We start from the raw sequence: 26,626 nt of genomic DNA, 5'->3' as shown, positions 1-26,626 counted from the left end.
TTTAAAAAACAGTTTCAGTTCATAAGACAAAAAAAAAATGTCAACAGATTGTAAGCTACCAGACCACAAACTCCTTGCAGATGGGAACATATTTCCCCAAACATTTACTTTTCTCAAACTTCTCTAGCCCAGCATCCTTCCAATAACCTTAGCATTATTCTCAACCCCTCACTCCTCCTCCTATCCACATCACTGGCCAAATTCACAATTTCTCACTTCAGAACAACTCTTAAAACCAGCAGTGCTCTCTACTCACAGTTACCATATTAGTTCAAGATTTCATTGCCTCACCTAGATTAATTTAATAGCTTCCTAATTGGTTTCCCTAGCTTCAAGCATCTTAGTTTTCTTTTATTCAAACCAAACTTTTAAAAAATACACAAAATTCATTCATTCAATTAACAATTACTTTTAAAATATCCCAAACAATAACAACTTTAACTTGTTAAAATTTTAAATTGTTAAACAATTTAAACTCACTTTTTACATCCTTTAAAATAATGGGTCTATTTGGTAAGTTTGCTTTCCCTTGATAGGTTTCAGTTTTCAAAACTAAAATTTTGGAGCTTAATTTTCTTCTGGGTATCTTTAAAAATTAAAACTGCTAAAACTACTTTCCTTCATTTACAGGAGATTCTATTCTGTTCTACACACTAATCATCATGCAGGAAAAAGGCTGGAAATACAAACCATGAGATGTAGAGGAGTTTGAGATTCCTAGTTCCAAAGATCTACTTGAATCAAATATTTTACATAAAACAAACTTTTGAGAGTTTAAAATCTTGAAGGTCTGGAAGTCTAGTTGAAGAAGGAAGATAGCACAGAACAAACTAGAAGGAGTGACATCTCTTGTACATTGCCACATATCCTTGGGTTTACCAGGATATTTACTGAATGAAGTTGGGTTAAGTCCTGTGGTTCGTATTATGGGCTCCCTGAAGGAAGAGTCTTGCCTCTATGGCAATTCCCCCAGCACTTAATCATTCCTGGTGGTGCTTCTCCCCCAATGAATACATGTTCAGTGCCAGGCATTTGCTCATCAAGTCCTCATTTCTTCCCTTTTTAGAGGACTACCTCCCCACACCTGAACAAGTAGGCAAGATAAACCTGAGAGAGTGACTCATTTTGGGACTGGAGGATTCTTACCACAAAATGTAAGTACTGAATAATGGGCTGCTCCTTCTAGGGGGAGATGGCAATTACCCGGAGACTACCTGGCCTTAACCTTAAGGCCACCTGGTCTTGAGAGTGATGGGGGTGAACCCTGAAACTGTATCCCCTTTAATCTGTAAAAGAAGGGGATCTCAAGCTCTCCCCTGGGAAAAGCATACATTTCCCAAACAATGTCTTCCTCCTCAAGTCTCATTCAGTTGGAGATCTCAGCCTGATAGCCCTAAGAAGTGGCTTAAAACTCCAAGGTAAGTAATCTCTTTTCAACTGGAAATCTAGGCCCAGGGCATTGATTGAAGTCCAAGCCTCAGACTGCTAAAAAAGGACCACTCAGAACCCCAAATCTATGCAGAATCCGAAACAGGATTATGCTTGCAAAGGAAGCTCTCTTCTTGGCAAAGCTGCCTGCCAAGACTCTTGTGCACTGCGAAGATATTCTCTTCTCAGTGTTAACCTTTGCCATTTTCCTAACAGGATCCTGCCACTAAGAAGTCTGTTTTCTTAGCAAAGCTGGCTTATCATTGCCAAACTCCTAATGAGGAGTTTTGCCCATTAGGAAAGTTTCCTTCTTAGTGAAGAATAAAATTCCCTTCTTTTGCCACACAGATTTTTCGGGTTTGCGAATTCTTTCACATTGGACCTGTGCCCAACCACCAGACCAGAGGGGACTCCCCATCCCAATTCTCATATTTCTCACTACCACTAACCTCATCATTTGCACCTCATCAAAAGTGCTCTAGTTCCCCAAACAATGCTGGCTGCCAGATCACAATCTGTTGGTCAGTAAACCAAAGTTTCTGAGATAATAATGAGGGGCAACCCAGACCACTCCTCAACTCCACCTTTAAGATCACTCCTCAATTCTACCTTTCTGCCATAAAATTAGCTTATGAAGCTAATGAAGCACCTGATCTATCTTTTTCCTATACATTTATCTTCTTGCTCCTGTTTCTTTGCTAAATTCTTTTGGAACTAAAAGGGATGAACTGAAGACCTCTCATGAGAATGTGACGTGAGACTTTGCAATAACAAGTTAAGCTATAGCTAAAAGCCGCAGATATTTGATTATCTTAGATGAACATTTTCCTCTTGCCCTCCCCCCCCTCACACCCACACATGAAGAGGGGTAGCTTTTATTATTTCATTAGTATTTAAGTACCTAATAAAGTATGCTCTGGGATCTGATATTTAGTTTCTGCGCAAATTAGAACTTTCCAGCCAATGGGAAAAAAAGATCAGAAGGGGGTGGGGGCTTCTGGTTAGGGTCTGAATAAGCCTGTGTTTGCAGCTTGTGCTTTGCACTCCTCTGCTTATACCTTATCTCTTGGGGATTTATCATAACAAATCCTTTTTTGCTTTTTACCTTGAGAGTTTGTGATTTTAATTTGGGTAAGGCTGTCTGTCCCACACAGAATTTAGTCTGCTTCAATTGGCATTATGATTACAATAAACTTTGCCCCCGACTTGGAGAACACCTTGTGACCCTGTCTGCAACCCCAACCTTTTGGGGGTCCCTTCTGTACCTCAGCACTGAGTAAAGCAGTAGCTGAGGTAACTCTTTCCTCCCTTCTCCTCTTTCTCAGTTCTGAAGCTCCCATAGTCTTTGCTTTCAGTCCAGAACCCCCTCCTAGCATCACCATGCCACCAAGACTACCTGTCTTACTAAGTCAAATAAAAATGTGGTAGAATTGGATGGCAATTTAGTTTCCATGTGATGTGGTTTGAATGCTCTCAATTCCTAGTGGTCAAGAGGTTAGTGGCAACAAGAGTTGTTAAATATCCCCTTTAAATCGGCCACAGGTTTAGGAGTGAAAGAATTCACTCATTCCCCAATTAGTTGCAAAATGAAAGTTTATTGTTGGACAGAAATCAGTTTGCCAAGAGACTGACTTCTATAGTGGCAAAGACTTATTTGGAAATGGAGTTTTGGCACTGAGAATACTTTCTCAGTGGACAGAAGGGTCCTGACAGCTGAGCAAGCTACCTAGGGCCATCTGCCAAGACCTTAGTTGAGGGAAGCTGTTCTATTGGGTATCTTGGTCAGGGCTGGGATAGCCTGAGCTGATCAGACCAGGATTCCTCAACTGAATGAGAATTTAGAATTTCTATGGGAGTTGATTTGCCCCCTAATATTATTGCTTCTCTTATTCTGGGAGGGTGGGACTCCTTCTCAACTCCTTGGAGTCTGGGAGAGCCTGATCTTTGAAATCAGAAAAGGGGACACAATCTCTAAGAGTGATAATCTCTTAAAAGGAACAGTTTCCCTCCCCCTTCACATGGAGTAATGAAAATTAAATTGAAGAAATGAAACTTAAAATGAGAAAAATGAAACCTATGGGAGGCTAGGACCCACAAGGCTATCAAAGAATATAATCAGGATGGAGATTTTAGATTTGAACAGGAGCCCTCTGGACTTTTCACCCCACCCACTCACTTCCACCCCACCTTCTCTTCCCCTCAAAGGGTTTTATAATCAGGGTTAGGGGTCTTAGATTTGAAAAAGTAACCTTTGGACTTTGCCCCTTTATTTTTCTCCTTAAGAATGTAAGCTCCTTGAGGGCAGCTAGCTGCCTTAGTGGATAGAGCACCAGCCCTGAAGTCATTAAAACCTGAGTTCAAATCTGGCCACAGACACTTAACATTTCCTAGCTGTGTGACCCTGGGCAAGTCACTTAACCCCAATTGCCTCAGGGGGAAAAAAAAGAATATTAAGCTCCTTGGGGGCTGTGATTGGCTATGTAATGAGGGGTGAAGATTGACATTCTGTAACTTCTATAACATCTAATTAATAAGGAATTAGGGGAGGGACTTGTGCTTTAGGATAGGAAATAAAGTACTGCCTTTGAGGTTTCAAAAGTGTGCCTATTAGCCTGGGTGTCCATTCTTGCAAAAATGTAAAAAAAAAAAAAAAAAAAAAAAAAAAAAAACTTTCCTCCATTCCTTAGAAAGTCAATGAGGTTCTTGGTAAGGTGTTTTTTTTTTTTTCTTATACATGAAAATGAGTAAGCAATATATTTGCCATTTTGAGGTAGGTGCTATATTAGTTCAGATCTACAGTCTTATTCATACTCATTTTCATTTTAAATTATAACCTTAAACCCATGTAAAATACAGAAAACGTAAGTGCTTCCCCAAAAAATAGCACTTATAAGAAAACTGGTTTTAAAACACCTCATTTCTAAGCTTCTCTACACATCCATAACTATTCCTCTCAGTTTTCCTGAAATTTAGTTGAATTTACAATTTTGCAAGAAACATTATTTTCACATATGCTAGAAATAAATCACTTTGCCATTGTTTTAACTAACTTTAGTAGGACTGGAAGTAGGATCAGAATGTGAGAGACTGAAGAATATATGCTTTAGAAAATATAAATGCTTTACTTTATGATTGAAGAGTTTGTTTTTGTAATTGTTTTAGTAAATTTTTGTTTCTGTTAAATAGATGTGCAATACTAATGTTTAAGAGGGGACCCTGAAACTCTGAAAATCCTTAAGGAGAAAATCTCCTTCAATTCTACCTCAATAAGGGATCCTGCTCCAAGTCCTTTTTCCCTTAAATGAATTTAAGTTTTGACTGCTTGGGGGGGAATGAAGAGGGAATCCAAAAACTCTGAAAATCCTTAAAGGAGAAAATCTCCTTCAACTCTGCCTCAGTGAGGGACCCTGCCCTGAAGGACAGTTTCATTTTTGTTATCTGGGTGGGATTGGCTCAGTCCTAAAACTCATTGAATTCCATTCAAATTCTAGCTCAAGCTGAAACCCAGTGAGGAGCCAACTTGGGACTCCACTCACGGGCCCCCTTTAGCTAAATCTCTCATTATAAAAAAGACCCAAACTAAAAATCCTCTCTTTGCAGAGGTTCCAAACATGCCAGCCCTATGCTTAGCACGCCAAGGGCCTTTGTCCATTGGAACACTCTTTCCAGTGCCATCCCCTCACCTATTTCCCTAACCAGACTGTAATCTTACTTTCAATCCCCATAATAAACCTCTTTTATCAATCTAGGTTTTCAGGTCTGTAAATTCTTTTACAGAGAACTTTTGCACCGCCAGGAGGAGTCCCCAAAACTCCCTACCCTTGCACCGAATCCCAAGGGGTTGCAGGGGAGCTAAACATCTCCATTTGGTTCCCTGAACCCCAAACCTGCCATTAGACCTTATCATTTAACTCCCTGACCACCAGAAATCCTAATTTCATTTTGGTTTCTTAAATCTAAATCTTATTAATGTGAACACAGATACCTTTGTGCTTGATTCACTGTCTTCTTTTAGATCCTGAAGAAATTCTGAGCTCCTTTTGCTTTCTTGCCTCATTGGGTCTGCAGCAGATTCATCTATGCTTTTCTTTTTTCTATCCGGGCTTAAAATGATACTTTTCAACTTTGTTTCTGATTGAATTAAGTCCGTTTTTTCTGAGTCTGTTTGGCTCTGTTTTGGCTCCACTACTAGTGAAGCTGAATCTGAGATTTCTTTTTCTGCCATTTCTTCTTCAGGTTCAATGTTTTCAAGTACTAGCTCATCATCTCTTCCATTTATAGATTCTACAGAAATATCTTTCTCTTTTAATGAAACAGGAGATAAAGGGATACTTTCCTCGAGAGGAAGGCTTTCAAGGCTTTCATTTTTGGTTTCAGCATCTTCTTGAATAATCAAAGATGAATCTGAAGGCTCCGCTTCCTTTTCTACCAGTGGAGGGCTCTTAACTTCAGGTGTATTGACAGGCAACTAGGAAGAATTGAGTGAAACTACTTAATACTCACTGGTAACTAACAAATATCAAAAATAATATTGGTTTTACTTTTAATCTAATATAATTCTTGCTTCTGTGTCTTATGCACAAAACAACAAAAGAGAATATATATATATATAATATATATGTATGTATATATACATTATATACATTAGTGCTTTGCATCTCTGAAAGCACTATATAAATATTAGCAGCTCTTTGCATTTTTGTGAAGCTCTGCAGTCTTTCCTTAGAGAAACTAAATGAAAAGAAATATGGGACTTGGGGGAAAAGCTAAGGTAGAGCCTTTCAGTCTCATTTCCCTAACCTTACTAGTAATTAAAAACCTTTTTTAAAAAACCCTCCAAAAGATTGTGTACTTGGCTTCAAGGGACAATCAGGGAGATTGTTTTGTTCTATAGTTGGACCTGGGAATAAGAGTCACCCTGGTTGGAAGCAAAAGCTGTTGGCTATAGAAAAGGAAGTGGACAAGTCTGGGAAGAAAAGGAAAATGGTGGTGGCAAGTTGGCCTAGGAATTTGGGTGATGACACTCACTAGTGGGGTGGGCCCAAGCCCCTACAGTCACTTGCCCCCAAACTCCCTTAATACTTTTCACCCCCAGAATCCTTTTCATGCCTCCTCTTACTCCCAAACCCTTCCCCCAGGTCTCATCCCCATAATGAGGAGTCCTTGTCCCTGGCTATGTTCTTTAGCTGAGGGAAAGAGGACTGGGTGGGGAGTGTGGCAGAGGCCATGACATAAGAGGTCCCTGTAGAAGTGGGTGAGGAGTACAATTATGCTCCTGGCTCCCAATTTGGAGCATTTCTTGAGGTTAATGAAATTAGGTTAATGAAATACAGTACATCATGGATTAAAATAGATTTTTATGACTGGCCTGAGAATCGAATCACTATGCATAAATTATTTCAATAGAGAAATCTTATTCCACTTTTGAATAATCAAATAACAAATGGAACATAATTCTCCGAAAGTTAAAAATTAATTTTTTTAAAGTCTTTCTCAGATAAGGGGAATATCTTACTTTGTGAAATATAGTTTAATAGGCTTAACTATTAAGTGAAATTTTTGACAAATAACCTATATTTCTGTTGATTTTCATTATAAAATTAGAATATTGTTTTTATGGGATAAATCCTCCAATAAATTTTAATGAAAACTTTTGGTGAGGAAGAAGCCAAGAAATCGATTAGTTATGTGACATGCTATTTTCTATTAAATGTACTTAGGAAGACTTTTGCAATTATTTCTGAACTACTTCTCTTATCTTTTTAATGATCTGATTTCAAATCTTAACTTTCCCAATGATCAAGAATTGCAAAATTGTAATTCAGTGGATGCCACATAAAAGATTTTTAATTCAAGATTTTTTATTCTAGAAAACAAATAGGCTGCATTTTTATTAATTTTTAAATTTGAAATTCTGTTTAAAAAATTTTTTAAATTAAAATATAATAGAATATACCAATGCAGACTTTCTACAGAGATATGTAAAAATAAATTTTATTTATATGATACAATTTGTTTGCCTCATGGTAGTTAAAGTAGGAGTCTGAACCTACCTTTAAGCTTTCTATTTGTCCCTTCATTTCCTTAGTCACTTAAGAGTACATTTATTAATAATTTCTCCTTTCTCCCCTAATTTTTTTTTTATCTCTTCTGTTTCTCTGTCTCCTATCTCTGTTTGAAAATCTAGTTTTTCAAGATATAAAACCTTATTTTTGGAAGTTGCTCTTTCAAAGACACAATGATCTAGTGATCTTGCCTATTATAGTTATATATAACTTCATTTAAAAAAAAATTTCTTTTAGCATCTATCCTTCCAGATCTACTCTCTTCTGCTTAAAGATCAGTACCACCTATTGACAGAAGATATTTTATACAAAGAAAAATGAGAATTACATTTGACTTGGTCAAAATCATATAAATATACACAACTCTATAAAATGCACGATTTGTGGTTATAGTAGTTAAAACTTCTCATGAATGGAATGTGTTGTTTTTAATATTCATTTACACACATATTTGGGAATGCCCAACATTTGGGAAACCTAAGTTCATTCCTGCCTTCAGCCCTGTAACAAAAGTATCTGGAAACTGCTTAAGTTGCTATTATAATAGGGTCTACAAAAAAAAAAATAACATAGAAAAGGATTGAGTTAGAATTTCCAGGTTACTCTTCAGAACCCCAGATGTGTGTTTGAAAAGGATTTCATAAGGGTCCTTAGTGGCTTATCCTGAGAATCCCACTTTGGAATCGATTGCACACATGAGTTATTCCTCTTCTTTCTACCATTTGAAAATGCAAGTCTTACTCTAAACTGTTTTAGGATACCATTGTAACACATTTAATTACATATATGTTTTCACTAAAAAATCAATGTATTCACTGCATAAAAGATTGATGATACCTTTTTTGATATTTACCCCTTTCTATCCATACACATTTTATTCTTTTTTTTTTTTAAATATACTTGACTTTTATCAGGGCATGTACCCCTTTACCTGAGATGGAAGAGGTTCAACTTCCTGCTTTTTAAATAAAACATCTGCTGAGAAAAGAAATATTTTATTCTACAATTGTCAATAATATAGATTACAAATATGCTGAAAACATATTTAAAATCTTTTATCATACATATTGTATATGATCTATAATAACCCTGACTTCCTTGCTATTCCTCATATCTTTATATCCTCATAACTTCATCTCCCACTATCAGACATTTTCACTATTACCTCTTCCTCTCTGCCTCCTGGCTTCTCATCTATATCTCATCTACAAGATCATTGTTCATAAGAAGCCTTTCCAAGTTCCCCTTATGTTAAATATCTGTATTTTAACCTCTACATATCTTGTTTGTACATCACTTGCATTTAATCTGAATGAAAGATTGAGAGGCTGTTTTCTGCTTTTTTTTTGTATAATCAAAACTTAAGAGCAGTGCTTGAAACACAGAAGATACTTAGTTGATTATTGATTTTACATGATGTATTATTTTTTGATCCTGCCAGCAGAGAGTAAGACAGTTGAGCTAGCAGATGGAACTAGGGAAAAAAATCAATTCAACTCAGAGATGGCTATGTTCTATTATCATTTATTAACTACTTTTTTAATAGAATGGGATATAAAACAATTGCCCAAACAGAATACCAAAAATGCCCAAAACTCTCTCAGTCAACAGACATTTGATCTCTTTAACAAGAGAAGAAACATGGCAATCAACAGTACAGCAATGAAATTAACTTTTTAAAAATGTTCCCTTTTTAAACTTGAGTACAGAATGTCAGAAAGATTAGTGAAAACCAAGGACAATATCCCAGCAAATTACTCAACTAAAAAAAATTTTAACTAATAGAAGTAAAAGTTTAGGGAGGGGAGGAAAGAAAAACTTAAAATTAAAAAAACTTGTATAATTATAAAACTCCCAATTTTGGAATAAAAATGAATATTTTATCTCATCAAATTACATGAAAATATTCCTCCAAATAGTGAAAACCAGGATCAGATTCACAATTCAGAAGACACAAAAAAGAAAAATATAATACTGAGTTTACTCAAATATATCTTTGTTAAGTTTCAATATTATGACAATATGATAATGACTTACAAGATGTCAAGAAAGATATCACGTGTGCAAGAGAGCTAATTAGAATTTCACACAATTTTTCTCCAAAAAATAAGAAAAGAACAAAATAAGGTTAAAATATGACATAAAAAATTAAGGAACAAGAATAAAAGTATCAGTATCGCAACAAAGAAAACATTATTTTGAAAAACAAGAGAAAGACTTTTAAAAACGGATACAACTTTGAGTAATTCAGGGGGAAAGGGCTATCCTTAAAGCTGCTTTAACTTTGAAAACTGTTAAGAAGATAAAAACTTTTAAAGATAGAAAGATCTGGCAAAGATCCCAGAAACTTTTTAGTGTATAACCAAAGGGATATCCAAGAAGTGGAATTAACAAGTTTTGTTTTTTTACTTTTTTCTGAAATCAAACCTAAATTTGTCTCTTTGAAAATTCAACTCATTACTCTTGGTTCTGCCCTTTGGGAGCAAGCAGAATAAATCTAATACTTACTACTCTTACATGCTAATCCTTCAAATATTTGAAAATAGCTAATCTATCCTTTCTTAGTCTTCTCACCAAGTTCTACATAATCAGTTCCTTCAATCCAAACTCAACTAAACTATGTCTCTGCACCATACACAGATGTCTTTCTTCTGCAGGCTTTCCAGTTTATCTAGATTCTTCATAAACTGAGACTTCCAGAACTGAACACAATACTCTAGAAGGGGTCTGATAAAGGTAGAAAAGAACTATCATCTCATAGCATTTGGGGGTAGGGAAGCCAGGAAGCAACCACATCAAATTCTTTAATTATGATGATCTTTGAAGTCCACTAAAACTCCCAGATATTTTTCAAACAAATTGCTATGTGCCTGATGTGTCTACTATATAACTTGCCTATTCCTTTCTCATATTTTCTGCAAATATATGTTGAGAAAATAAATACATATTCTCATAAAGATTTTACAGCGATGAGAAAGAAGTCACTTTATCTTTAAAATTGTGTTGTCTTTATTCAGGTGCTGACACTTTGCTAGACTTATGTTTTTAAGTGTCATTTTTTCCTTATCATTCCACTGATATGCAGTAGGAAAATTATCCTTTTTTTGACATTAATAAATACCAAATAACTCCACAGGATAAAACAAAAAGAGCATTGCTTAACCTCTATTGTTAAAAAAAATGATTTTCTTTTAAAGTAGTTTTCAAAGTTGTCTTGCTTAGCTATGTTTTGTTTTTCTTTTCCTTCTGTTCTTATCTTTACATTAAAAAAAAGACAACTGCCTCAATGACATTCTTTTCTTGCTCTTTTTTTTTACATCACTGCTTCTATTTTTTCTCACCATCCTACCCACTATCATGAGGGAAAAAGAAAAACAAAGTCCTTGTAACAAATATACATACTCAAATGAATTCCTATATTATGTCTAATTTTGCATCTTGAATCCATTATTTATCAGGAGGTGAATAGCATTTTCATTTGTCTGGATTCATAGTTGTTGCTACATAATAATAACTATTTAAGTCTTTCAAAGTTGTTTTTCTTTATAATGTTGCTATATAAATCTTTTTTATATATGGTTCAGCTCACTTTTATTTTGTATCAGTTCATGTACCTTCCCAGATTTCTTTGAAAAATTTAACAATACAATAATTATATTAATATATCATAATTTATTTGGGCATCGCTTAACTGAATGGACATCCCCTTATTTTTCAAATTTTTGGTACTACAAAAAGAAATATTATGAATTATTCTCTACCCATGGGTTTTTTTTAAACTTTAAGTACAGACCTAGTAATCAAATGGTATGCATAGTTTGGTGACTTTTAGGATATAGGTCTAAATTACTTTCCAGAATAGTTAGTCCAATACACAGCTTCACTGCCATCAATGAAGAAAATAGATCATGATACTTTATCATGTTTGAATCATATCATTTTCCCATCTGCTTCATATCTACTTTTGTGACTATTAGTATCACAATTCATGGATTTGAGAGAAAAAATAGGATCATTAAAAGATTAAAATAATTGCCAATTCCTAACAAATTTACTGCAACAATGTCCACTATGATAGTGACACAATTATTTCCCATTCATCCAATCTCCAAAATGCATCTGTTCTTTGCTTTCTAATCATGACTCCTCATTTTTTTCTTGCACTGTTTTAATAGGTCTTTAATAAAAGATCATCTTTTTATCCTCTCTAATCAATATTCACATAGCTATTATATTAACTGTTAAGATACATAAGTCTCATTAGCTAACTCTTCCACTCATAATTCTTTATTGGTATCCTATTGCCTGCTTAAACAATAACAACTAAACTCTTTTACTTGGTTTTTTATACTATCCCCATTCTGGGACCAATTTCCCTTTTCAGCCTTATTTAAATAGTATTTATCTTTATCAATGATCCAACCAAACTGGACAATTCTCAATCTTCCCCAGCAGCAAAAGAGAAAAAAATTTTAACAGAAAAATGGGGCAAGAATTTGTACCCATGCTTTTGTACAGGATGTATGTTATGGGAGGAAAACATTTTCTATCTTTCTTTTTGTATTAACATCCTTTCTTTGCTTCAAGACCAAGTTCAAGTATCACGTCCTTCATAAAGTTTTGACTGATATCTGTACGTCATGATTGTTCTCTCCCGATTTTCATAGTACAACTTCTGTATTTCTCCTGTTTTATATTTTATAATGCTCTTCTGGCTACATATCAGATCACTCCAATTAAATTAAAAGCTCCTTAAGGCCAAAAACTACATAATTTTAAAAATTGTTGTATCTCATCATCCTCAGAATTTGGCACAATGCTTCACATAGCAGGCATTTAAAAAATGTCTACTAAACTTTTTGTTGAAGTAAAATATTACTTCAATGGTGGACCAAAGAACAACAACCTATAAAACACACAATTCTTTATGGCCTAGAGTTCAAATTTCTAAATTTTATTTCTTGTCCCTTGAAGGCATTTTCCAATAGAGCTTATAGTCTAAAACTCATTCATGGTAGTATTTTTTCTGTAATTTTACAAATAAGAAGGGGTTCTTTACAAAACTAGAACAGTAAATGTAATTAATCTCCTAACTTAAACATGAAAATACAATTAAAGAAAGCATTAGTTTTCTTTTTCTCAGACTTCTATCTTTATATAAACTATATTACTAATAAACTGTAAAGAATCAAATGAGTTTCTCGACCTGGTGTTTGAAATAAATTTTCTGGGAATGGATTTTCATCTATTTCTTGTAGGTCATCTTTGTCTTCAGGATCCTAGAAGCAAAGAAAAGCAAAACATATTAAAGAAAATGGGAAATCTTGTTAATAAATGGATTTAAAAAACTTTGTCTTCATATTTTCTTCATCATGGTAATGTATATTTTTCTCTGGAGTATTAATAGGAGGCAAAAAGAGAGATACCAGAAATAATGTGAGAAGCAGCATTGTTTCAAGGGAAGTTCTGTCTGTTAAGAGTTGTCCCAAGAAGAGGTTATCCTGGCATTGTGTGAACCAGATTAATCACAAGATTGTTGTAATGAAAATACTATGTAACTCCTAAAACTATATATAAGTGCTAGTTATTACTATTGTGAACAGAAATTAGAGAATAGATAGATGGCTTAAAGACATGAGAGGATGATAAAGAAGTTGGGAGCTAAATGGATAGATACCACTTATTCCCTCTCTCATCTTCACACCTTTCTTTGCAGATTCTAGGTCCCATGCCTACAATGTACTCTCTACTCACTTCCCATTTCACAAAGTCTCTAATTTCTTTCAAAATTCGGCTCAAATAACATTTCTAACAGAAAATCTATCTTGATCTCTCAACTTTTAGTGACTACCTTTCATAAATAACTTTTCATTCACTTTGTATCCATTTTATATTTACCTTTTTATTTGCATTATTTCCTCTCTCCTTAAGGGCAGGAATCATTTTATTTTTATTATTGGATCCCTAGCATCCAGTACATAGTGTCTACTTAAAAAGGCAACTAATAAGTTCAATCCCACTTCAAATATTTACTAGCTATGCAATTCTGGACAAGGAACAACATTTCTGAGTTTGTTTCCTCATCTCTTATGATGGGATAATAATAGCAATATCCTTACAGCATTGTTGTGAGGATCAAATAAGGATATATTTGAAATGATTATTTCTTGAATTTCACTAAATATTGTTTTCTCCAGAAAAAGGTTTCCCTTTCTCCTCTTTTTGAGATTTACTCACTACACCACTGTGCCAGTTGTAAGCAGCTAACTCAGGGAGCTAGGATCACTGAAGACCAGCTTAAAGAGCCAGGAAAATAAGACAGTCTTCAGAAATAGATTAGCTTTGGTGAAACTCTGCATAGATAAATTTTTAAAGATGTGGGCAAATGAAGTAGTAAGACCTTTCCACATTTTTTCTAACAGTAAGCCAAGTGGCTCACTGATTCTAACAAGCATAGATCTTGTATTTCTTGTCATTGATTCATTAAGTACACGCTATGTATTTTGGAAATGAGGCCTTTATCAGAACCTTTAACTGTGAAGATGTTTTTCCAGTTTGTTGCTTCCCTTCTAATCTTGTTTGCATTAGTTTTGTTTGTACAAAGGCTTTTTAATTTGAAGTAATCAAAATTTTCTATTTTGTGATCAGTAATGGTCTCTAGTTCATCTTTGGTCTCAAATTTCTTTCTCCTCCACAAGTCTGAGAGATAAACTATCCATGGGAAATGAATGTAAACTGTTTGCATTTTCATTTTTCTTCCCAGGCTGTTTTTACCTTCTGAATCCAATTCTTCTTGTGCAACAAGAGAACTGTTCAGTTCTGTACACATATATTGTATCTAGGATATACTGTGACATATTTAACATATATAGGGCTGCTTGCCATCTGGGGGAGAGGGTAGAGGGAGGGAGGGGAAAAATTGGAATAGAAGTGAGTGCAAGGGATAATGTTGTAAAAAATTACCCTGGCATGGTTTCTGTCAATAAAAACTTATAATTATTTAAAGAAAGAAAGAAAGAAAGAAAGAGGCACAATCTCGTATGCCTCCCCCAGAATGGGGTTTTAGATTTTTTTTAAAAAGGCAAATTAAGTATCCTTTCAGAATTTTCTCAATGCAGATTGTCCGGGTTGTACATTTTTAGCCTTGAATATCAATAAGCCATTTATTGAATGCTAAATTATTCAGAATGGAAAAAACACAAAGAAAACACGATATAAAAATATAAAAATCATGTTAAATTATAATCTGAAACATAAAGTCCAATATATCCCTTTTAGTTACCTTGGAATCAGGAGATCCTTTTGTTTCTGTTTTCATGCGAAGAATTTGATCTAAATATTTAGATTTTTCTTCCCATGTTTTCAAATTTCTGTATTCTTTCTTCATTCTGTCAAGCCTAGTGAAAGGAATTAGTTGATTATATATTTAATATATTGGTAAGGGCATTCATATAAAGGATTCTAATTAGAGACATAAGCTATGCTGGTTATAAAAAGGGAAAATTCATTATTTTTATAGGATTGTAGGGTTCTCAGACAGTTTAGGTTAAATGAAATGGAATAAAGCAGGTTATGTAAGCACATCACAGGAGCCTATGAAAGTCAGTGGGAAGGGTATGAACCCTAAATGACTATACCTTATTTATGCAGCAGGGCTCAATCCTCGGGAAGAATTTTAATTTCTCGGCCTTATGATGAAGATCTTGTGCCTTTCTCACAAATGGACAGAATGTGACCATGTATGCTCCTAGACTTTTGGCATATTGTTAGTACTAGGAAAGCCCCATATTTCTACTGTAATTTTACATTTTTACAACTTGAGAAATGTTACAGATTAAGGGAGGTCTTTATACTGGGTTTAGAGAATTGGCTATCATTGTAAATCCTTCAGATTTCCTAGTCACACTAATTAGGATATATAGAAGTTGTAAGAAATCCTACATCTCAACCAAATCAATTTAGAGAAGAGTTTGTACATCTATCCTTAAACAAACACAATACACAACTGATCAACTAGCCCTACAAAGTCCAATAAGATTTTTATGTCAACATTGCTTTACTAAAGTGTTCTGATCTTGTACACTGTGGATCCCCTCCTTACTTGTTGCTTATGGAATGGGGCTGGGAATCTTTCACTAAGTGAGGAATCATAGGATGGATACAAATTGTAAGCCCTATTTAAGCACACCCTTTACAATAACTGGTGAATAACCAGGGAACACAGGTTGCACTTTATCTTCATTTTGCTTTTTTTAATCTGAGTCACTTTATAGAAATCTTTGTGTTTTTCATATTTGCTATTTTTTTTGTACAAACCCCACCTTTAATACTTTAATATGATGCAATTTGGCAATTCTCAATTATAGTCATAAAGCTGAAAAGAGACCAAAGATCACTTACTTTTAGATAACTTTTCATACTGGCTTATTTCCTGATTTTTTCTATTACAAATAAAGCTCTTGTGAGTATTTTCAGACAGATGTGTTTCTTCTTTGAATAAACATGCTTATGAAATATCTTAGAGATTATTTGACCAAATCCTATGACCAGATTTTATAATCCCTATTTTTGTTACCAAATTACTTTCCAAAAATATCACAGTTCAAGCACACTCATTTCCCTACAAGTTTCTCAAAATTGAATTTTATGTTTTTAAATTAAAATTAGTTTAAACTAAACTATCCAAAGATATAATTATGGAGACAAAGTGGATTGAAGCATACTATTTGAAGCCTTGGATATATAGCTTGGGCTCTTCCTTATTCCCTAATAACAATTAGGAGTGTGTTTTGAACCTAAAATTTACTTCCCCTTGACAATTTAAATATGTAGATTTAATTGTAGTTCAGTATTCCCTCTCTATGAAGAGACAACCCAATTTCCTACTTCCTTTCTTGGAAAGAACCATAGTTTTTCCTACATAGATTGTAACTTTTTTTTAATGGTTTGGAATCTCACTAAAGAGACAGCAGCATTATTTGTCTTACTTAAATCAACACAATGTCTTCTGTAAACAAGAATGTATGGAAGACCTAACCATTTCTTCTACTTAAGGAATTTCTCTTCTATTTGAACTTTGTACAAGACTTTGCATGCTCCACCCTGACTTACATCTTGGTGCTATAGGAAACTGATTTCTGATCTCAACATCATTGCTTTCTCTCTTCTTTGTAAATTGTTGTAATTTATCCTTCATTTTTGAAGAGGACTAGTTACATCACATGATAATATCTTGACTTGTGTGTGAATTGGATTTAAGTGAAAAAGACTTGCACAAAGTTAAGCCACCATTCTTCCAAAGTCATCAAAGTCCAGTGGCAAGACAAAAATCAGGACCACTGGTAATTACTCAGGATGTTTTCTTAAATTATATATATATTGAGAAAAGGAGCCAACATAGCAACAACTCAACTGAACTCTTCCAACATTCCTCTCTAAACAAATTTAATACCTCAAATCAAATAAAATTTTTTTGGCATGAAGGAGACAAAAATAAGTAGAAGACAGACATTTTTTCAGCCCAAAAGCAACTTAGATGGCAGGAGGGATCTAAAATACTGGGCTTAAGGCCAGTCTGTAGCATCTTGAAACACATATGGCAACATCAGGAGCAAGCCTTGGAGATGGCTGTGAGAGTGGCTGAAGCAGCTTTGAGAGCTCTCAGGCCATAGAAGTTAAGAGGGTTTAGAACAATCAAAACAACTGATCAGAAAGAGATTATAAGAGACCCTTATTATAAGGTTATTATAAGGTACAGGACCCTGTTGCGGTCCCCATGCACAATTCTGGGTTGTAATTCCATAACAAAGAGAAGAATAAGTGCTTGTAGTCACAGGGGAACAAGATTCCTGGTTATAGTTCCAACACAAAGAAGAGTGCTTGCAGTCTCTCACAAGGGATCAAGGGACCTAGTCATAATTCCAGGGCTAAGACAAGCGCCCACAATTGCAGCTGCAGTGCCTTGCACACTTGCAGAGCAACAGGCCTGAAGAGCAGTGACCACATCTCTCTTGGGATAGTACCATCTTGGAAGCACTGAAAACTAAGAGGCTTCCAGAACTAGCTCTAAAAATAGAAGCACACAAAAAAGCTGAAGCTTGGAACAGTGACCCCCCTCTCCTTACCCTGGGAGTAGAGCCCAACTTTAACATCAAGTAAAATGTCAAGAAATAGGCTGGAAAAATGAACCAACAACAACAACAACAAAAACGAACATTAAAAACTACTTTGATGACAGGAAAGATAAAGACACAATTGCAGAAGAAAATTGCATCAAAACAGATACAAACAAAATTCTAAAGAAAAAAATGTGAATAGAACACAAACCCAACAAAAATTCTTGGAAGGGCTTAAGGTTTTAAAAAATCAAATAGAAGAGGTAGAAGGAAAAATGGGAAAAGAAATGAACGTGGTACAAGACAATTATGAAAAGAGAATCAATAGCCTGGTAAAAGAAGCAGAAAAAAATACTGAATAAAATAACACCTTAAGATATGTACAGGTTAAAACAGAGAGCATAAATATAATGTAGTTGATATAGACACCAGATGATGGTGGGCAACAAAAGTCGGAGTTTGGTCATGTGAAGAATTCACAATGGCCATTTTTTTTTTTTTTTGGCAAAAGGTAAATTCATTTAGGGGAATAGGTTACAGACAAAATGAAGGGATACATTAGACATCAGGGATGGTGAATATGAAATAGATTGAGAAAGCACATGAAAGACAAGCTCCTCAGTGGAATTTACAATTACCCAGTAGAAAGGGAGCAACTCATGAGATTGGGGCATGCCCTTAGTTGGCAGGTTAAATCCTGAAAGAGTCCTAGCATCCTAAAAGAGTGAGTTAGCTATAGGGAGGAGAAGCGGGGTTGGGAAGCAGAGTGAATTAGGTATGAAATGGGGGGACAATAAGGAGAAAGACACTATAAGGCAGATTGACCGAAAGGAGGGCAGCAGCCATGGGATGACCCATAAATAGATTTTACAGGAAAAATTCATCCTCAGGAACATGACCGGAATTTCTGACAGGGCATGGCAAAGTGAGACTGCTCAAGACCTCTCCAGAGGGTGAGTCTCAGGGATTTGTTGTAACATGGATTTCAGGCTGGATGACCTCCCACTAGGGAACTAAACTGATCTCTATCAGAGCCTTCTCCCTGCCTGCTTCAGGGATCAGTTCTTTAGTTTCTCTGTGCAACATACCTTTCAGAACCTGAAATTCATCAAAATCAAATATTTTGACATCAGCATCACATTGGATTTAGCAGTTTTCATGTTAAAAGAGTGGAAGGCTTAGAATGTTATATTCTAAGAGGCAAAAAAGTTTAGATTACAACCAAGAATAACCTACCCAGCAAAAGGAGAGTATAATGTTTTTGGGGAAAATGGATATTTAATGAAATAGAGGACTTACAAGCATTCCTAGTGAAAAAAGTCTAGAGCTAAATAGAAAATGTGACATTCAAACAAAAAACTTAAACATGAGAGAGAAATCATAAGGAAATCAATTAAGATTAAATTGTTTATATTCCTACATGGGAAAATGATACTTATAACTCCTAAGAACTTCTCATTACTAGGGCAGTGCTTCTTCTCTCTTTTTTCCCTCACCCTATTCCCTTCTCCTGACAATTCTTTTATCTCATGTAGTTTTCATTTATGATTTCTTAAAATATAATTCTGAAAAACCAGGTTAAAGTCCATTTGGATTCAAATGGAGCAACCTGACTATATTTTTAAATCCAAATCACTCTGATTCTCACTGATTGGCCAATAATAGATCTCTGCAAAAGCCTTACTTGCTCATTGTTTGAGTTGTCATGACTAAAATGAATGTAAACAGCAAATTCTCTTCTGGTCAGAAACTGAGTCTTTCAGGACTGATTCTTTTGAGAAGGCAAACTAGGACATCTTTTGTCTCATTCTTACTTCACCTTTAATCACTGAATAGGTGTTGCCGCAGACAAACTGAAACCTGGGAAAAACCTTAGCTTAAGAGGATCAAGGTTCCCCATTGCATCTGGGGCCATTGCTACTCCTCCTGACCTATTTTTTCTCATTGTACTTTGATGATTCTGGAGGAGTATATGAAGTTGATGACTCTGCACAGTCCTGGCTCATTTAAATTCAACTTACTTGCAGGTCAAGACATCAGCCTCCTGATGTCATTGATCTTCTTTGAGAACAAAGAACAAACAACAATTCTCCTAACATTAGCTCACAATCTCCCACTAAAATGCTTCCTCTTAATGGTCAGTTCTTTAGCAAAGACATTTACTCAAATAGCACAACAAGGAGAGAAGTTACAAAGCAACTCCCATAAAACACAAAGAATCTTAGGAGAAGAAGAGTGGGTGTGATCAGTGGAAAGGAAGGAGGCCCATGCAGAAGAGACATATGTGGTGAAGGTGACTCCCAATGACAGAATGGTAGGTCACCTATGACATCCCAACAGAGCTTGGTGGTAATGGACTAACCACTGCTCTTCATCAGGCTCAGTGGCACCTGCCCTTGCATGGGCTTGTTTGCAAGCTACTTAGCTGCCTCCTAATTGTGTCTAGGCTGACTGGCCCTAGGCACTTTCTAATGACCATTTTTTCTGAATAGGTTGATCTGCTGAATGCCTTAAGTTTGCTCTCAGATAAATAACTGAAGTCTTCCATATTCAGGCACTGGTTTGGCTAAATGGCACCGAGTTCTCTTTATGCTGGAATACTAATTTTCTTCCAGCTAGGGCAACAAACTCCTAGTTTAAGATTAGTGTCTCTCAGTTTACCTCTGGATAGAAAATAGAAGTATTGCCTCCATTACTCAACAATTCTCCCAGCTTCCAAAGCTCTTTACCTCAACAAATCACTCTACTTTTAAGGATTTTAAGAGGATCGCTTTTATTTTTTTCAGTTCCACTTCTTAATTCTTTGGAAATCTTTATAGATGAATGGCTAGAGTCAGCAGGAATTTTGCATATGAAAATCTTTTTCTGTACATTTCAATGTTTCCATCCTTTGATCCTGAATACATTCAGCTTTTGCTGAAGTACCTAGGGATCCCTGCCTGTTCATATATCCCTTATCCTCAAGATAAACTGCTAGGAATCTCTGTTGTGACCGCAGTTTTCTAACTGTCCCTGTTCTCAGTCAGAGCTAGCTCCGACGACACTTCTGCAATCCCTCCCTTCTTGTGGTCAGCTACTCTGATAAGCCCACAACTTGAGGGACAATCAGTGGCCTGTCTCTGTTGGTTAGAAGAGGCCTGAACCACTTCTGTTTTTTTTTTTTTTTTCTGGGAAAGTGATACCACCTTTCAATAAATAACTTGTGAATTGCTGTTCCACTTAACCATTTGGCCACTCCACTTCTAAGTGTTTACAACTTCTATTTATAACTCCCTTCATGGGATTTCCCTTCTTGAGTAAGATAGTGTGTTGTTCCTAATTGCAATTCTTTGACCTTGAATAAATGTCTTACTTTACTTATTACATTACTATTTTTTATTCAAGTTTGACATGATAGGCATCAGAAGTAAGATCTAAAGGAGGACATCTGTGGATAGCCCCCTGAGTCAGTCTTATGAGTTTGGTAGCAAAAGGAAGTCATTTGTGTCTATTCAGGGCCTAGAACCCAGACTATCCTTGGTAAGCCCCTCTCAGATCTCTAAAACTTCCACTTTTACTGAGTTTCCTGTGAATTTATTCAAAGGATTTTTGTGACTATGGGGCCACTGATTATTTAGAGCCACCAGTTCCACCAATTATATGGGACCATTGGTTATTTGGTTGCAGCAAAAGATACCTGTGAGAATGACAGGGGATAACAAAATTTTGCATTTGAAACCATGTCTAGACAAGGTGGAGTCTTTCATCAAAAATCTCTAATGTATTGTGCTCTTTCTTTGTCATCTAAAAATGTAAGAGAAAAATTGAACACATATATACATACATACATATCCAAATGCTCCCTACATATACAAGTCCCAAAATTTGACCTCATGCTAAATTGTTTTTAAGGAAACTGCACCCTTTTGTCTATCTTTGTGGAGCCTTAAATATATTATGTATATGTATGCATGACTTAATATGGTCTTTGGGAACAATTACTAACCCAAACTGAGAATAGAGTCCTTTATGTCATTGGATTTAATTCTATGGTCTTTTACAATATAAGTTTCAGCTGAGAGCCTACAAGAATGGAAGTTTGGGTTTTTACCTTTTAAACAGTATTTTAGGTTTTTTTTTTCCAATTACATGTAAAGAAAATCTTTAATATTCATTTTAAACGATATTTTAAGTCTCAATTTTTCTTCCTTGCTAAGATGGTAAACAATGTGATATAGATTATATATGTATATAGGTTTAAACCTATCTGACCTATTAGCAGGGACATAAATATCTAGCGAGAGGTAAGGAAGAAGAATTTGCTGGTATGCGCTTCTGTGTCTCTTTTGGCATATTATCTATGTTTAAAGTCAAACTAGTTTTCTGAAGCCACTATAATATAACTTTGAAAACTTCCTGTTTGTCCTATGTCTTATAGCTCTTGATCTGCTTGTGTGTTCTCCTGTGTCCATATTTGGTGTCTCTCAGAATGTATGTGAATGCAGTTTTGCACAAAGAATTTAGAAAGAAAAACTTTGTTAGCAAATCTATCTCTCTGTGTCTTTCTAAACATTCTGGGAAGTTCACTAAATTTTCAAGAAGATCCCTCCTTTCTCTTTACTTTCCTAAACTGTAGTGAGGTTTGAGGAATGTGTTTAACATTCTTCAGAATGTTTTAAATAAGACAAGAGCATTTCATCCCCAGAAAGACCAATTTATTGTTTTATAGCTAGAAGAGAAAGGACATTTTACTGATAAGAGAATAGCAAGCTTGTGAGAAATATTCAAAAGTCTAAATGAATATTTTAATTTTACAAATTAAAGTAGGAATCAATTTTGAAATTTTGCTGTGAATTATTTGAAATTCCTACTCAATTTTATAATAGATTATATTTTTGAATTATAAGAATTCTTATTTCTTACTTCTACAAGAGAAACAAATTTAAGAAAGTAAATAGAAAATATTTTGTATTACTTCTCGGAATAATATACCAGAACTTAACTGTTATTTGAATAGAACAAGTTTTTATAAGCTGTTTAAAGTTGGGGTTTTTTTTTAAGTAATTGCTAAGAAACTTCGAATGGGTTTAAAGAATACTAGAATTTTAACAAACCAAAAGAAAGAATTATATAGTATGACATATAAATTAATGAAAAAGATCACCTGAATTAAAATTATATGGGTGAGAAAGATTTTAATAAGCCATTGAGTTTAACAATATGTGTTAATATAAAAAGGAAATATTTACTGCAGTCTGGGATATGGTTGAAGTGTAGGATTTAAGCAATCAATGGGAATTTGTATAGCCTGAGCAATGGGTTTTAGAGATTTTCAGAGAAAGAAATTATGCAATAAGGAAATTTTGGATTTTCAAATCATGAGAGATGTATAAAATGAAAAGATGATTTAGACATATTGAGAAGCTTTGAGGAAGTCTGACTTTAAGTGGGAAGGTTATGAGAAATTTTGTAGTAGTTAAAAAAATTACAGCCTGATTCTAAAGTCACAGAGAAAAAAGTTACAAAGGATAATGAGCAAATTGATAAGCAATGGATTTTTTCTGAGATTATAAAACTCTGATTTGAACTAAATTAACATGTACTGTTAAATGTGATAGTTGGGGTAGATTAAAACCTAACATCAAAATGCCACTTTTAAAATCTTTTGTCAGTAGATTGGCTGAAAATAATGGACTCCATAATATGAAATGCTTGAAATAGCCATTGCATAAAACATAATACTAAATAATCAAAATTATAAATTGATATTTTGCATTTGTAATTTATTCTGCACTTGAATTTATTCTGATCTCATTTTAAATGAAATGTATCTCTCCTAATAAGATGTGATAAAATGATATAAAATAAATATAATTTATAATTTAATATAATATTTGGCATTAAGACAAAATTGAAAAGATAAATGATTTGAAAATTGGTTAACTGAGATGATCTTAAGCCAAGTTGCCTCAATTTACTAATCTGTGTTATGGGTGAAGATAATATCTCACACTGATCTGATAATTCATTATTTTTTTGATTAGTTTTTTTTTATTAGTATTCTTTTTTAATTAATTTTTTTAGGTTATATATGTACATTCATTTTTACTAATTTCCATCTTAAGTCATATTGGGAGAAAAAAATAGGGAAAAAATGAAGAAAAAAAACTGTGAAAATAATATGCATTGATTCATATTCAGTTTCCATAGTTCTCTCTCTGGATGCAGATGACATTTCCCATCCAAAGTTTATAGGAATGGCCTTGGATCACTCACTGACTTGCTGAGAAGAATCAAGTTTATCATAGGTGATCACCACATAATCTTCTTGTTGCCGAGTATAATATTTTCCTGTTCTGCTTGTTTCACTTAGCATCAATTCATGCAAATCTTTTCAGGCTTTTCTAAAATTAGCCTATTCATCTGATTAGTGTTCTTTTGGGTTAAGGATTTAATTATTTAAAAGATGTAAAATATATAAACCTTCATTTAGAAATCATATGTATATAAACTATATACATATATACATACACACAGACATGCGTGTGTGTAAAACAAAGGTTTCTACTTGAGGAAAAGGGACTATGCCTTGTCAGGAACTAACTTTGTTCTTCTTGTTCATTTATTTCAACTGTATCCAACTCTTTTGTGACATTGTTTGGATTTTCTTGTAGAAGACACTGGAGTGGTTTGCAATATTCCTTTTCCAGCCCATTTTACAGATGAGGAAACTGAGTGCTGGAGCATAAATGGATAAATCATTCCAGTAGTATCTTGGTCAAGAAAATTCCAAACAGGTGACAAAGACCTAACCTAATTCTTTAAAACATTTTCCCTGTGACAGAAATTGAAGCCTCTTCACTGACATTGTGTGAAGCTTAGATGTGCTAAAGTTCAAACTTCTTTCTTTCTGATGAGAGATACAAAAATGATTTTATTTAAATATGAAATTATCTGAATAACTTCCACCTATAAGTTTCTATTGAAATAGAACTAACATAATAGTTGTGAATTTGATTTGGTAAAGTTTTATAGATATTTTCTAAAGGCTGCCAATGCAAAATTTAAATGAATGCAGTTAGAAAAATAACTTCTTTTGTAATTTGGATTCTGTTGCACTATAAACTCGGTTGATAAAGAATATCTGAAAACTGTTATTTTAATTAACTCAAAAGTTTTATACTTTAGTATTTTTATTTTACCCAATTACATAAAAAACAATTTTTACATTTGTTTTTCAAAATTTTTGAATTCCAAATTCTCTTCCTTCATCCCCACCTAACCCGTATTAAGAAGGTACCTGTGAAGTTATATAAGCAGTTTCCATAAACTCATGTTGTAAAAGAAAACAATAAGTTTCCTCCTTTCCCCTAACTCCCCCCTCAAAAATAAAACATTGAAACTGGCTTTTTTCCCTAAATATGGATAACATTTTTCATCATATGTCTTTCAGAGTGGTCTTAGGTCATTGTATTGCTGAGAATATCTAAGTCATTTACCACTGATCATCCCACAACATTGTTATTACTTTGTACATAATACACTTCACTTTGCTTCAGCTTATGGAAGACTTCCCAGGTGTTTCTGAGAGCATCCTGTTCATCATTTCTTACAGAATAATAATAATATTCCATCATAATCACACTTATTTATTCAGGCATTTCCCAACTGATGGGCATTTCCTCAATTTTCAGTTCTTTGTCCTGAGAAAAGAACGGATATATTTTTATTTATATCTTTTTCCTTTTCTCTTTTTAATCTCTTTTGGAATTCATGCCTAATATTAGAATTGTTGATCAAAAGATATGCATGATTTTATAGGCCTTTGGGTATAATTCATATTTTTTGATCATTATCAATTGGGGAATGGCTTTTTTATATAAATTTGACTCAGTTCCCTATACATTTGAGAAATGATGCTTTCATCTGAGAACCTTGCTTCAAATTTCTTTTCACAATTACTATTGCATACTATTTCCCTCCTCTTTATTCTGTTCTTTGTCCATTTACCCTGTCCCTCTTCAAAAAATGGTTTGGAAAGCTGCTATTAAGTGAATTTTATTTCACTAGGATTACAATAATGGATTAAAAAACTTCTTCATTGTTTAATTTGATAAATTTTGGGGGATTTTCTGTTTGACATGATTTCAGCTCTAACGGTGATATTGTGTAAGATCCTGTAATATTTAAAACCTGAAAGCTACAATATTTAGATGTGAAGAAGCTATCTTAACACATACCTACAATAAGAGTTTCAGCTGATGTTAAGGAAATTAAATTCGAAGTAAATTTGTTTAGATGTATTCAAGCCATATATTAAAGTCACATGAATATTTTTCTGTAGAAAGATAATTTGGAATGCATTTGACTAAATTAATGTTATCTGATTAGTAATAATTCTTGATATTGTATTTTAGATTTCTTTGTATTGTAAATTCTGAAAAATGATTGTGTAAGAAATGTTATCAGGAAAGCAATTTCTTTTATAATCCAGATGTTATTAGATTATAAACTGAACTGCTAAAAGAAGGTGGGGAAAAATGTGTGAAGACATGTTATTTTACAGCTGCACTTGCATTTTTTTAATATTCTGAAGTACTGAAATTTGAGAAACTATAAACTTCCCTATTTGCCTCCATTTAAGTGAATGTTACAGCTAAAATCATTTGGTTATTATTTTTTTAAAGTTGTGAGATTGTTAACTAAGTTATTAAGAATTATCATCATGATATTAAAACTTATGAAATATTTTAATGGGAATATTGGTAATTACCATGTGGGAAAAGGTCCAAAGAAAAAGCCCTTGTAAAATCTCTATTTTCTTGAGACCATCAAGTTGAGCACAGAAAGGATTTTCTAATCCTTTGCAAGAGCTTGCTATGTATGACTCTATACCTTTCCCCATTTCAAATACCCCTTGAATAAAGTATTAGATAATTAGGATTTGTTTACAGCTTTAGAAATTTTAAAGTCCTGGTATCTTTGTTGATAAACTAATTTGTTATAACAATGTGATAGTAATTTATAGACATCATTAAG

At 34.1% G+C, this 26,626-nt stretch overlaps 1 protein-coding gene across 1 annotated transcript in view; it reads right to left on the bottom strand.

The window, feature by feature from the left end:
* C2CD6 (C2 calcium dependent domain containing 6) overlaps positions 1-26,626 on the bottom strand; it is a 128,081-nt gene that overhangs the window by 25,501 nt on the left and 75,954 nt on the right. The window contains exons 10-13 of the mRNA XM_051990521.1: positions 14,776-14,890; positions 12,700-12,772; positions 8,425-8,468; positions 5,414-5,896 (exon numbers count right to left, since the gene is read on the bottom strand). Of these exons, the coding sequence (XP_051846481.1) occupies positions 5,414-5,896; positions 8,425-8,468; positions 12,700-12,772; positions 14,776-14,890 (715 nt within the window). The remainder of the gene's footprint in view (positions 1-5,413; positions 5,897-8,424; positions 8,469-12,699; positions 12,773-14,775; positions 14,891-26,626) is intronic.

Source organism: Antechinus flavipes, chromosome 3 (genome assembly GCF_016432865.1).
Source record: "Antechinus flavipes isolate AdamAnt ecotype Samford, QLD, Australia chromosome 3, AdamAnt_v2, whole genome shotgun sequence".
NCBI lineage: Eukaryota > Metazoa > Chordata > Mammalia > Dasyuromorphia > Dasyuridae > Antechinus > Antechinus flavipes.
Note: the sequence above shows the minus strand (reverse complement) of the source record. Positions and strands in the feature narration are given on the sequence as shown.